Source organism: Ictidomys tridecemlineatus, chromosome 11 (assembly GCF_052094955.1).
Source record: "Ictidomys tridecemlineatus isolate mIctTri1 chromosome 11, mIctTri1.hap1, whole genome shotgun sequence".
NCBI lineage: Eukaryota > Metazoa > Chordata > Mammalia > Rodentia > Sciuridae > Ictidomys > Ictidomys tridecemlineatus.
Window position 1 is genome coordinate 30,646,080 of NC_135487.1, and position 12,904 is coordinate 30,658,983.

Consider the following 12,904-nt stretch of genomic DNA (forward strand, 5'->3'; position numbering starts at 1 on the left):
ATTCTAAATATTTATAACACTAAGATAGCCAGATTTCTACAGTAGAGCTACCTATACCTGACCTTATACCTGCACCTCTTATATCCTAGGACCAGAGCACCTTGCACTTAGAAGGGTAGATTGTGTCATATATTTTTTTGCTATTATTACTCTTTTTTTTAAAAAAATTAAGTTTTAGATGAACACAACATCTTTCTTTAAGTTTATTTTTATGTAGTGCTGAGGATAGAACCCAGTGTCTTACACATGCTAGGCAAGTGCTCCACCACTGAGCCACAACCCCAGCCCTATTATTACTCTTTTTGATGTTTCCAATACTGTTCAACCTACTTCCTATCATATTAGTTTTTTAAATGAACCAATACATGCCCTCAGTTTACCTGGGAACCGCACTGCTGTTTCCACAAAAACAAAACAGGTAACTTCTCAATTTTTAAGTTTAGTTCTTAAAGGGAAATCCCATTTCCAAATTCTTAAAGAATGTAACTCCTTAGAACCAAAAAACAGCATATTATAATGGAGCATGAACATTCACATTAGGCAGATGAGGGTGAAAATTTGCCTTTAGTGTCTGTCCTCCATGTAACTGTGAACAAGTGACTCAAATTCTTTGGACTCAAAATTCCTTGTCTGCAATAGAGAGATGATAATGGCTTCTTTAAAGAGATTTTGAAATTTACACAAATGATTGGTGTAAAACATTTCACACAAATGCTTGACACCTAGCAAGAATTTGATAAATTAGCCAGGCATGATGACACACACCTGTAATCCCAGTGGCTTGGGAGACTGAGGCAGGAGGATTGCACTTTCAAAGCCAGCCTCTGCAATTTAGCAAAGTCCTAAGTAACTCAGAGAGACCCTGTCTCCAAATAAAATATTAAAAAGGGCTGGGGATGTAGCTTAGTGGTTAAGGGCTCCTGGGCTCAATCCATAGTACAAAAAAAAAAAAAAAGAATTATTATGATTAGAAATGGGTATTTTTGTTCCACCTATTTATTTATTTATTTTAAAAATACACAACAACAGTGGAATGCATTACAATCCTTATTAAACATAGAGCATAATTTTTGGTAAATTGTATCTCTGTATATGAAGTATGTTCACTCCAATTTATGCCATTATACATGTTGTTCTGCCTGTTTTAAAAAGGAGGGAACTGAAACTAACAGGAAGTTGGACTGCAGTTCCTGTGTTCCTTCTATTATACCATTCAGGGTTTTGCACATATTTTGAGGGGATGTCTAATAGACCTCCATGCAATTCAGTTATTTTGGTAGTCTACTTCTAATCAATTTGACATAGTAAGAGCTCAGGGCCTGCTTTGGGCCCACCTGAATGTGAATTCTAGCCCTTTCCCTTATTACTCATGTGACAAGCATCCCTTAGCCTAAGTAAGCCTGCTTTCTCACCTGTAAAGTGGGAAGATAAAAGTCCCATATGGTTGTGGTAACAAATACATGATGTCCTTAATACAGTATCTGGAGCACTGTATTAATCATCAATTTTAACCCAGTAGTAAAACATAACTGTTGTGTAGATTTTTTTCTATTCATGGGTATCATGACCATATTACCTAAACCACAGATAAGGAGACTTGATTTGAAAAAGAGAGGTGGTGACTAACTCAGGAATTTGTAGTTATGTATGATGATATCTACTGGGAAACATAGTGATAACATAAAACAGCTGAAGGGAAGTAGAGGGAAAGAGACCACTCCACTTAAGGAAAGCTGAGTTTTCTGATTCAGATTATAGTCATGACAGCATGGTGGTCTCCCAATGGCTCTTCCAATTACTGAACCTTTAATATGGGTGAAAATATGGCTGGATGTTGTGGCACAAGCCTGCAATCCCAGCTCCTCCTGAGGCTGAGGCAGGAGCATTGCAAGTTCAAGGCCCATCTGGATAATTAGTGAGATCACTTCAAAATTTAAAAAAAAATAATAAAAAATAAAAAGAGTTAGAGATTAGCTCACTGATAGAGGACTTGCCTTTTATTTTTTTAAAAAAATTTAGACATTGATTATGTCTTTACTTTATTAATTTATTTATATGTAGTGCTGAGAATCAAACCCAGTGTCTCACACATACTTGGCAAGTGCTCTACCACTGAGCCACAATCCCAGCCCAAGCACTTGTCTTTTATATGTGAGGTACTGTGTTCAATCCTACTACAGGAGAGAAAGAAAGCTGTGGACTAAGAGTAATTAATTTTATTGTGTTGTTTTCCTTTTAGGTAGAATATTGCATAAACCATGTTTGTAACTTAACAGAGGGAAGAGAAGCCTTTTCTCATGGTTTTGAAAAGGAAAATGAACAACTTAGACACGAATTTAAAGAGCTCCAACTCAAACAGTAATTTTCCCTTCTGTGAAAATGTAAATTTTTATCTTTGCTGAATTCTAAACATTAGTATGTGACAATTATAGAAAATTTGGAAGATGTATAAAAGTAGAAGGAAGAGAAAGATTACTATATATCTTCCTCTCCAAGAAAAGTACTTCTAATGTTTTAGGTATATTTTTAGCTTGTCATTTTTAAAGTATATATTCTTAAATAGTCTGAAATGTATGTGTGAGTGCAGAGTGGTAATTACTCTCAGTGTCTATTATAGCACTTACCACACTGCACCGTAATTACCTCATTTTACTTGTTCCTGTGTTCCCCATTGCGCCTACCTTATAAAGCACCTACTATAGGGAAGGCAAGACTTTACCTCTTCAGAGTTTTGTTGTTGTTGTTATTGTTGTCTCACCCACCTCCCACGCAGGTGATGGAAATGAGGTTCCCCTTGGTGAAATGGGCTGGCTGAGAAATAAGAGCTCAGAAAAATAGAACAACAACAAAAACAAAACAAAACAAAACAAAAAACAGGACACAGAAAGTAGTTTCAAAAGCAGGGGCAAGACAGGCTAGCTGATCAGACAGATTGAGTTTCTATATTCTGGCAAAATGGAGCCCATGTCTGCTTTATTTATATGGGGGCGGGCATCAAGGGCAAGGGTAAAGTTTCAAGGGCAGAGTCTTGCTTGGTGGTCTCTTACAGTCAGCAGGTTGATTGACATCTTGGCAGGTCACACCCATTTAAGATGCTGTGTGGGATCTCTGGCAGAACTTGAGGGGGAAGTTCACCTACATAAGGGGATCAGTCCGTGTGGGGGTGCCATGGGAGGTTCCCAGTGCCAGACTTATGCCCTCATTAGGCTACTATGCACAACATAGTCCATACACAGTCCACATTAGGCTTGAGACATTGTTGTTTGTTTGTTTTTGCTGGTCCTGAAAATTAAATTTACTTAAGACTGGTGAATAGGCAAAAAGCATATAGACTTATGTTTATAAGTTTTAAGTGACACAGGAGCCTTCATGAAGGAAATGGAGACCCAAAGAAGCAGTTAAAGTCACTCACTCACATGTTGGCTTGGACAAAGAATAAAAAGTTGTAAAAAAAAAGCAACTAAACACATAGAGCTTTAAAGAGTTAGTTTAGCAAGATCTTTAGAAAATTCTCTCAGTCTCAACTTCCCCTTCTTGATGATAAGAATATTACTTTCCCACTAGGCATGGTGGAGTTCACCTGTAGTTCCCCCTACTTGGGAGGCTGAGGCAGGAGGATAACAAGTTCATGGCCTGAGGAACTTAGCAAAACCTTGTCTCACAATGAAAAATAAGAAGGCTGGGGATGTAGCTCTGTGATAAAGCACCCCACCGGGTTCAGTCCCCAGTACAAAAAAAAAAAAAATTACTTTCCTTCTAGTATATGGAGGCCAGCTTTTAAATGGAAATTTGATCTTCTGCTTTTAAGAGACAGAAGGAAGGTCAGAATGATCTTGTACTTGTACAAGTGCCTTTAACTTAATAATCAATATACCAGAGTAGTATTAGCATATTAAGGACTGACTAAAACCAGTAGGACTCAGAGTCATGTCAAGCATAATGATATGGTCCTTCTTAGCATATTAAGTACTACAAAGCTGCAAGAAGGGCTGGGGATGTGGCTCAGCGGTAGCGTGCAGCCCGGGTTCGATCCTCAGCACCACATACCAACAAGGATGTTGTGTCCACCGAGAACTAAAAAATAAAATATTAAAAATTCTCTCTCTCTCTCTCTCTCCTCTCTCACTCTCTCTTTAAAAAAAAAAAAAGCTGCAAGAAAAATACAGATAGGGTAAGGCTTGTTGACACATACTTGTAATCCTAACAAATTGGGATCCTGAGGCAGGAGGATAGCAAATTTGAGGTCAACCTGAGCAAATTTTGAGACCCTCAGCAACTTAGTGAGGCCCTGTATGAAAATTAAAAAACAACAACAACAACAAAAAAAAAAACGACTGGGGATGTGGCACAGTGGTAAAGTGCCCTAGGGCACCAAAAAAAGAAATAAAAATACAGATAGGACTTCTTTACAATAGCTTATTTTTACTCAGCTCCACAAATTAGATATTTTGAGTTATTTTTATTATATATATTCTATGATTATATACAGACATTTATTATTTTCTTTGCTCAGCATTTTCCCTTGCATTTCAAATATTCCATTTGGGATCATTTTCCTTTGAGAACTTCCTTTTACAAGGATCTGTTGATAGAAAAGTTTTTCTTTCTTTTAAATCTCTGGTGCAGAGAAAGTTGAATTAGTCATAGAATACATTTCATGTGTGCTAAACTCTCTTTCTTTCTTTTTTTCTTGCTTTCCATGGATAGATTGCATTTTATTCTGCTGATTTAAAAGTTTGCATTCTATTTTTATTCATGTCACGATTGCATTTTAAGAGTTTTCTTTAATTTCTTCTAGTTTTTTTAGTTATTCTCAGTAGGAGATTAGTTCTAGGTCTCTAATCTGTCATATTATAAAATATAAAGATACCATATGTCCTGCTGCCAGCATATGATTTTGCGACATAAACTAGCTTTTGAGGGATTGATAAATAAGGAAATGACATCATTATAACATGGAAGTTTATATGTCATTTTTCTTAGCATGTTAATTTTTTGGGCTGCCAGCAAGCTTTGGAGTTTGTACAGTCACATGTTACTTAATGATAGGATGTATCCTGAGAAATGTGATGTTAAGAGATAACTAAAACAGCTATAATGTCAGACGGCAATATAATTTTATGAGACAACTGTCATATATGTGATCCATCATTAACAGAAATATCATCATGTAGCACATGATTCTGAGTTCTACTTATTTTAGTCAGATTTTTAGCTGCTGTGACTTCAAGACTTGATCAGAACAACAGTAGAGGAGGAAGTTTATTTGAAGTTTATTTCAGAAGTTTTAGTCCATAGAAGGCTGGTTCCATTCCTTGGGGCTCAAGGTGAGGGAGAACATTATGGTGGAAGAGGGTGGCAGAGGGAAGCAGCTCACATGATGATAAGAAAGCAGAGAGAGAGAGAGAGAGAGAGAGAGAGAGAGAGAGAGAGAGAGAGAGAGACTGACTCTACTCACTAGATACAAACATATACCCCCCCAAAGCCATGCCCTCAGTGTTATCTTCGCCAGTTACAACTCAGTTAATCTCATCAGGGGATTAATTCACTGATAAGGTTAAGGCTTTCACCACTTAATCATTTCTTCTCTGAATTGTATTGTCTCACATGTGAATTCTCTCAATTGTATTGTCTCACATGTGAGCTTTGGGGGGATACTTTACATCCAAACCATAACATTCTGCCCCTGGCCCCCAAAAGCTCACACTCATTTGACAATGCAAACATACATTTAGTCCATTCCCAAGAGTCCTCATAGTCTCAACAGTTCCGAGATTGCTCAAAGTTCAAGTCCAAAGTCTTTTCTGAGGCTCAAGGCAATCTCACATTGTGAGCTCCTATAATATTAAAATCAATTTATAAACATTTTCGGTTACAAGTATAGGGGCATAGAAAAAGTGATGGGACTAAAGCAAGACTGAAATCCAGTTGGGCAAATAGGTCCTGTAGTTCTGTGTCTGGCCTCTAGAGTATATAGCATGATGTCCTTTCCCAAGAGCTTGTGTAGATTCACCTCTGTAGCCTTGTTGGTTGCAGCCCAAGTGGCCTTCCTGTTGGCTTGTCTCTGCTCAATTCCTGCAGCTTTCCTAGGACGATGTCATATGTCGCCAGTCTCCATGGCAGCTTCAGCCTCCTCCTCACATCTCCACACTTTGCCCTCTCAGGGGCTGCCCGCAGGGACTCCAACCCCGTTGCACTTTGCCTGGCCTCCCCTTCCTTTGAAATTTTGGTGGAAGTCTCCATGACCCCCTTAATCCAGCATCCTGCATTCCTGCAGAAACAGCACTATGTGGCTGACACCAAGGTCTGCCACCATTTCAAACAGTAGCCAAGACTCCAGGGACCCTGACTGCAACAGCCTCTGAGTGTCTGGGTGGCTGAGCACCTTGAAAAAACTGACTAGGCCCCCTTGTGTAAGAAGGGTGCCCCACTGGTCTCTACTCAAGAGAATTTTCACTTTTACTCTCCTGAGTCTGAGGTGGGTATGGTCTTGCCAGCTCCTGAGATGCCCTTAAGCCACCTTTCTCCAGGTCTCTGGGCAAAGTCTTTAGCATTTCTTTAGTGGCAGTAATGTCTTTAACAACTGCAACTTCCTTAGTCTCAGTTTTACTCCCAACTTTTAAGTCCAAGCTTTTAAAAATCTTTCTGCTCTGCTTTCTGCTCCTGATTATTAAAGTAAATTTGCCCAAAGGCCACCAGCAATATCTGGGCCACCACCTGAATGCTATGCTGCCTAGACGTTTTTCCTGGCACATTAAGAAGTCCATCACTTTTAAAACCAGCCTCACAGAAAGTCTCAGGACGGGCATCATGCAGACAACTTCTCAGCCAGAAAATAATAGGAATGGCTTCTAGTCTACATTCCAATAGAGTCCTCCTCTGAATCCTCTTGAGTCCTGTCTTCAGAGTCTGTGGTCCTATTGGAATTCTGGTCTTCTGAGCTCCCTCCAGAATTGGCCATTAAGCTCCATTTACAACAATCTAAAGCATTTCCAGCCTGTACTACTAAGCATCTCAAAATTCCTTCCACCAATTCCAAAAAGCTCCAAAAAATTCTGAACCACAAGGTCAGGTTAGTCACAGCAACAACCCCACTTCTCAATACCATTTCTGTTTTAGTGACTTTTTCACTGCTGTGACTTAAGGACCTTACCAGAACCTGACCTCTGCCTGACCTGTAGAGGAGGAAAAGTTTATTTTAGGGCTCACAGTTTCAGAAGTCTTAGTCCTTAGAAGGCCCCCTCCATTCCTTGGGGGATCGAGGTGAGGCAGAACATTATAGTGGAAGAGTGTGGCAGAGGGAAACGGCTCATCTAATGATGAGGAAGCAGAGAGAGACTCCACTCACTAGATACAAATATATACCCCAAAGCCATGACCCCAATACCATACCTGCTCCATTTATCACTCAGTTAATCCTATCAGGGGTTTTAATTCACTGATTGGGTTAAGGCTCTCATAACTCAATCATTTCTCCATTGAACTTTCTTGTATTGTCTTATATGTGAGCTTTTGGAGGACACCTCATATCCAAAACACTGCTTTTCTCATATTCTTCTTTGGAGCTCAATTTGGCCACATTCTGCTTTGGAAATGCTTATGGCACAGATATCCCCAATCTTTGTGCATTTTGCCTTTGTTTCCATAACTCTACGATTTCAACTCCTTTTTTAGCCCACCTTTACATCAAGCCTAATTAAAAAAAAAATGAAGTCCTATATTTGCTACAATACCGCTTTATTTTTTTAGGAATTTGACATATATCTTTAAGTGTACCAGTATAATTATTAGGATTGTCAATTTTTTTAATATTGTACTAGTTATATAATGGCAAAGAATTTGAAGGATTTAACCCAATCTTTTTTTTCAATAAGCCCTATTATTATTAATGATCAGTTTTGCAAAATACAAGTTATTTTTTTTAGAAACACAGTATTCTGTCACAGCACAAATGCCTAATCAAAGGATATATTTTGAAAGTAGAGCTCACACAATTTATTAGTGGATTTTTTTGTTGTTGTTGGGCTGAAAAAAAGTAGAGAAGTCACTGTTGACCCAAAGCTTTTTTGGCCTGAGCAATTAGAATATTGGAGTTTCTAACTGCTCAAATGCAGGAGGAATATATGGCAGGTACAGCTTGGGGTAGACAGTAACGTGTTTACTTTGGGACATGTAAATTTTGGGGTGTATCTTAGACATCAGGCAAAAATGTTGAGTGGGCAATTGTGTACAGGTCTAGAATGTAATACAAACTACATTGTAAATATGGAAGGCATTAGCAGAAAGCTCATAGTTAAAGCTTTCGGACTACAGGAAACAACCCAGAGAATAAATGTGGAGAGAGAAAAGAGAGTCAGGACTGGGTTCTGGGACATTCTAATAGTTTGATATTGGAAAGATGAGAAATCTGCAAAGGAGTCTTAGAAGAAGTGTCATGCATGCTAGAAGGAAAACCAGCAGAATGTGGCATCCCAAAGGGGAAATGATGAAAGTCTTTTTTAACATAAGGATATGAACAACTGGGTCAAATTCCAAGTATGAGGACTGGTAATTGCTCATTGTATTTGGCCACATAGAGGTCATTATGACCTTCACAAGAGTTATTTACATGGAGTGGTAGATATAAAAACCAGATTGGAGTGAATTCAGGAAAGAGAAGGAGAGGAATGATTTATCCTTTCTTGAAGGGCATGATTTATCCTTTATTGAAGTTTGCTGTAAAGGAGAATGAAGAAATGGAAAGAAGCTGGAGGAGGGCAAGAGCTTGAAGGAAGGAGTTTTTTGTTTGCGTTTTAGATTGGGTGATATTACAGCATATCTCTAAGATTAGAATGCTCAATTGGGAAGAAAGTTTGATAAGGCAATAGACAGAAGTCAGCTGCAAGTGTTCCCCGCAACACCTGAATATTGATATCACCAAGAATTTTGGCAGGATTAGTTGTATGACTTTGGACAAGTTATTTGGCTTTTTGGTGCCTCAGTCTTCATATCTTAAATAGAAATAATAATAGTTTCCACTTTGTTAGATTGCAGAAGGAATTGAAATAAATGTATCTCAATCTCAAGTTTAGTATAATATATATCACATAATAAATGCTCAATAAAACAATAAAGATATGGGTTAAACTCAAATTTGCATCCTTAACAATATTTTCAGAAAAGGATATACTTTCACTTTATTAAATTAAAAAAAACTAAAAAGCTGCGCAGTAATGAGAATATCTACTGCTTTTAAAAACATTTTCCCACTATTTTTTTGTTGTTACTGTTTCTGAAAGTTTGCAAACAACCTGAAAGATTGAGAGAAGAATGATAATATCAGTATAGTTTATTTTTCAAATTAATTTAAAATTTTTAATTAAGAGCTCTCTCTGCATCTTCTAACAACAGTTATTTACCTGCATTTCTTTTGTGTTTATTTTTGAGGTGCTGGTGATAGAACCCAGAGCCTGGTGCATGTATGTTTGTTTCCTTCCTTCCTTCCTTCCTTCCTTCCTTCCTTCCTTCCTTCCTTCCTTCCTTCCTTCCTTTCTTTCTTCTTTGTAGTTGTAGATGGATGGAATGCCTTTATTTATTTTTATGTGGTGCTAATAATTGAACCCAGTGCCTCACTCATGCTAGGCAAGCACTTTGCCACTGAATTACAGCCTCAGCCCATGTTCCTGCATTTCTTTTAACACTTTGGTTTCTGTTATTTCTTCTCAACAGAAACCCAAAGAAAAGAAGTTGAAGAAATGTTGTCTCAAGAAGATTTGTCTAATATAGCTCCGAGAAGCTCCTGTGGACAAATTGCATATTCACTGGTAGAAAGAAGAACACTCTTAAAGAAATTGCAACTTGTGAACTCCAAGCCAGAGTCTCAAAGTCATATGAATGGTAACCTGCAGAAAGAATTTCCCCAGGTAGTCCAAAATTAACTAAATAACTGAATAAGGCAAAGGCCAGTTTTAAATATGTTTCATTCCCTACAATATTAGGAAGCCAGTTTAATCATGCTTAAGAACACAGGCTTTAAATTTGGAGGGACTTCCTCTGCCATTTGTTGATAATATGATGTAAAATGAGTTAACTGCTATGAGCCTCAATTTCCTCATCTATAAAATTTGAGATCAACTCAACTACTCCACAGGATGATCATGAGAATGAAGTAACTTAATATATGCAAATATTTCATACTTATATATGTAATACTCCATACTTATTAATTAGCATTATTGTTATTTGTTGAGGACTTAACTTGCGCCAGGCTTTGTGCTAGTGGGTATAGAAACTGTCAAATTAGACATGATCTGGACTTGTGAGGAACTTACAAACTAATGGAGGAAAGATATAAGCCAGTGGTTATAGTTCAAAGTGGGTAGTTCTGTGCTAAGGGAAGCCAGAGAAAGCTAGAAAAACTCAGGGGAGAGGCTAAGTCAGAGAGGATGGGCAGAGTGACCAGAAAAGGCTTCCAGAGGTGAGGTTGCATATTGTTTTGAGAGCTGATTAGGTGTAAGCTAAGCAAAGAAGTTAGGAAGACATTCTTGGCAAAGGAAATAGCGTGGCGTGGTTAATACATGTTGGTTCATGCTGAGAAATGTGGCTGGAGCTATTTTCAGGAATTGCATCATAGTTAAGGAGATATTTGCTGAAGGCTTTTTAAAAGGATACTTTTATTGGGTTAAGAAAGTTTCTTTAATTCCCAGTTTACTAAGAATTAGGAAACAATGTTGAATTTTATAAAAAAATTTTCTAGGTTGATTAAGATAATGAAATGATATAGGCCTTTTAATGTGTTAATGTGATTTATTTTCCAATATTAAAATGACCTTGCATACCTGGGACAAATCCATCTTGTTCATGCTATTCTTTCTAAAAATTATTACACTAGGTTTGATAAAACCTTGAATAAGATTTTTGCATCTGTGTTTATAAATAAGATTGCCCTGTGATTTTTCAATTAAAGCTTGTAACATGTATAAGTCCTAATTTGGGCACAAGCTTTCATTTCTCTTAGACATATACCTGGAAGTAGAATGGCAAAGTTGTATGACAGGTTTGTATGTTTAACTTTTTGTTTTTGTGGAGTTTAAATATCAAGCCCTGTGTTAATCAATCTTTTTTCTATTGTCTCTCCAATCAATTTTAGATAATTATTTTCTAGTCTCTCTCCCATGAAATTTTAATACTAAAGGACTTACAATTTCATATATGTATACTTAAAAGAGTAAGAGATTTCATTGCCCCTTCAAGAACCAATATTGCCTCATTGAGAATGCATGGTCTAGTCTCACAAAAGGATTAGATTGAGTTCTTTCTTTTTCTAGTATAAATAGATTATTAGCTGGGCATGGTGGTGCTCACACCTGTAATCCCAGCCTTCTCAAACTCTGAAGTCTGAGGCTGTAGGATTGGGAGTTCAAACCCAGCCTCAGCAATTTAGCAAGTCTCTAAACAATTCTGCAAGTCCCTGCCTCTAATAAAGTATTAAAAAAAAGGTTTGCAGATGTGGCTCAGTGGTTAAGCACCCCTGGGTTCAATCTCTGGTACCAAAAAAAAAAAAATTCATTATCTTTTTTGGGTATAAGTAACATTTTTATTCATGAAGACTAATTCATAAGTTTCATTTATTTATTAATTTTTGTTAAGGAGAAATTTGAACAAATCCACCAGCCTCTGCAAAGAGAACATCAGAAACACCAAGAATGTGGACAACAGTTTAAAAAATATATGAGTGAGGTAAAAAAAAAATTACAACCCTTTACTTTACATTTTATTTGATTTGACCTAATAAAAGCTAATCCAAATCAACTTTTACCTGAATTTGTTTGACTATATTAATATGACTATAATAATATATATAATTTGACTATATAAATATGTATAGATTCAGACTGTAAAATATGATCAAGTTGTACATAAAAGTATTTTAAACACACCACAAAATTGGGAAATTAAAAATTAATCAACTTATACTTAACATAGTAGCTGATTTTTATTGACTGTATTAAAGTTTAAATAATCAATGTGTGTTATATCCTTTAAGAAATCACTTTGGGGGTTGGGAATGTGGCTCAGTATAGAGCCCTTGCCTAGCACTTGCAAAGCCCTAGGTTTGATTCCCAGCCCTGAAAAATATTTTTACATTAAATATATCATGACAGAATCTATACAGTAATATGAAAAATCTTCTAACATTAACTTATACATAGATTGGTATTAAACTTTATTTAAAAAGTATGTCAGTAGCTTGGCATGACAAGGCACACCTGTAATCCCAGAAACTCAATGGCTGAGACAGGAGAAACATAAGTCCAAAACCAGCCTCAGCAACTTTGTGAGACCCTATCTCAAAATAAAAAAATAAAAAGGACTGTGAATGTAGCTCAGTGGTAAAGCCCCTGGGTTCAATGCCCTGTACCAAAAATATTTTTTAAATATTTGAATAAAAAAATACCGCCAATAAATACACTAATAAGCTCAATGTAGTTTTGATATATTGATGGCATTTTCATTGGTTTTTGTCTCTTAGAGAAATTTGTATGGTTATTATATTTATATGATCATTCTTTTTCAAGGATCAAAAGTAAAATATAATTGAGACTGAATTTCTAAGCTTTAAAAATCTTTGAAAATAATTGCAGAAGGGGAGCTCTGGTATTAAACTTTGAGCCTTGTTAAGTATTTGAATACTTTGAAAGTAAATGAAATACTTACTGTGGAAACATTTTATAAACTGTATTTAATGTACCATAAAATTGAGAAATGTCATCTCTCTTTTTTGAATGATATTCACTTTTATATTTAAATTGTATTCTTTTTTATAATCATATAAAAACATAATATCTTAGGTAGATTCTATTGAACCATATAAAATTGCATGTTTACAAGTAAAAAACCGTCAAATATCACCATTTTATTTGAT

General features: G+C 36.5%; 1 protein-coding gene across 4 annotated transcripts in view; it reads left to right on the forward strand.

The window, feature by feature from the left end:
• The window catches only part of Ccdc30 (coiled-coil domain containing 30), a 136,117-nt gene that overhangs the window by 10,173 nt on the left and 113,040 nt on the right, over positions 1-12,904 (forward strand). For 3 of the 4 annotated variants that reach the window (XM_078026063.1, XM_078026060.1, XM_078026062.1), the window contains exons 2-3: positions 9,709-9,902; positions 11,629-11,718. In XM_078026063.1, the coding sequence (XP_077882189.1) occupies positions 9,735-9,902; positions 11,629-11,718 (258 nt within the window). In that variant the 5' untranslated portion in view covers positions 9,709-9,734. The remainder of the gene's footprint in view (positions 1-9,708; positions 9,903-11,628; positions 11,719-12,904) is intronic. The other variant, XM_078026061.1, reaches the window with a different exon arrangement.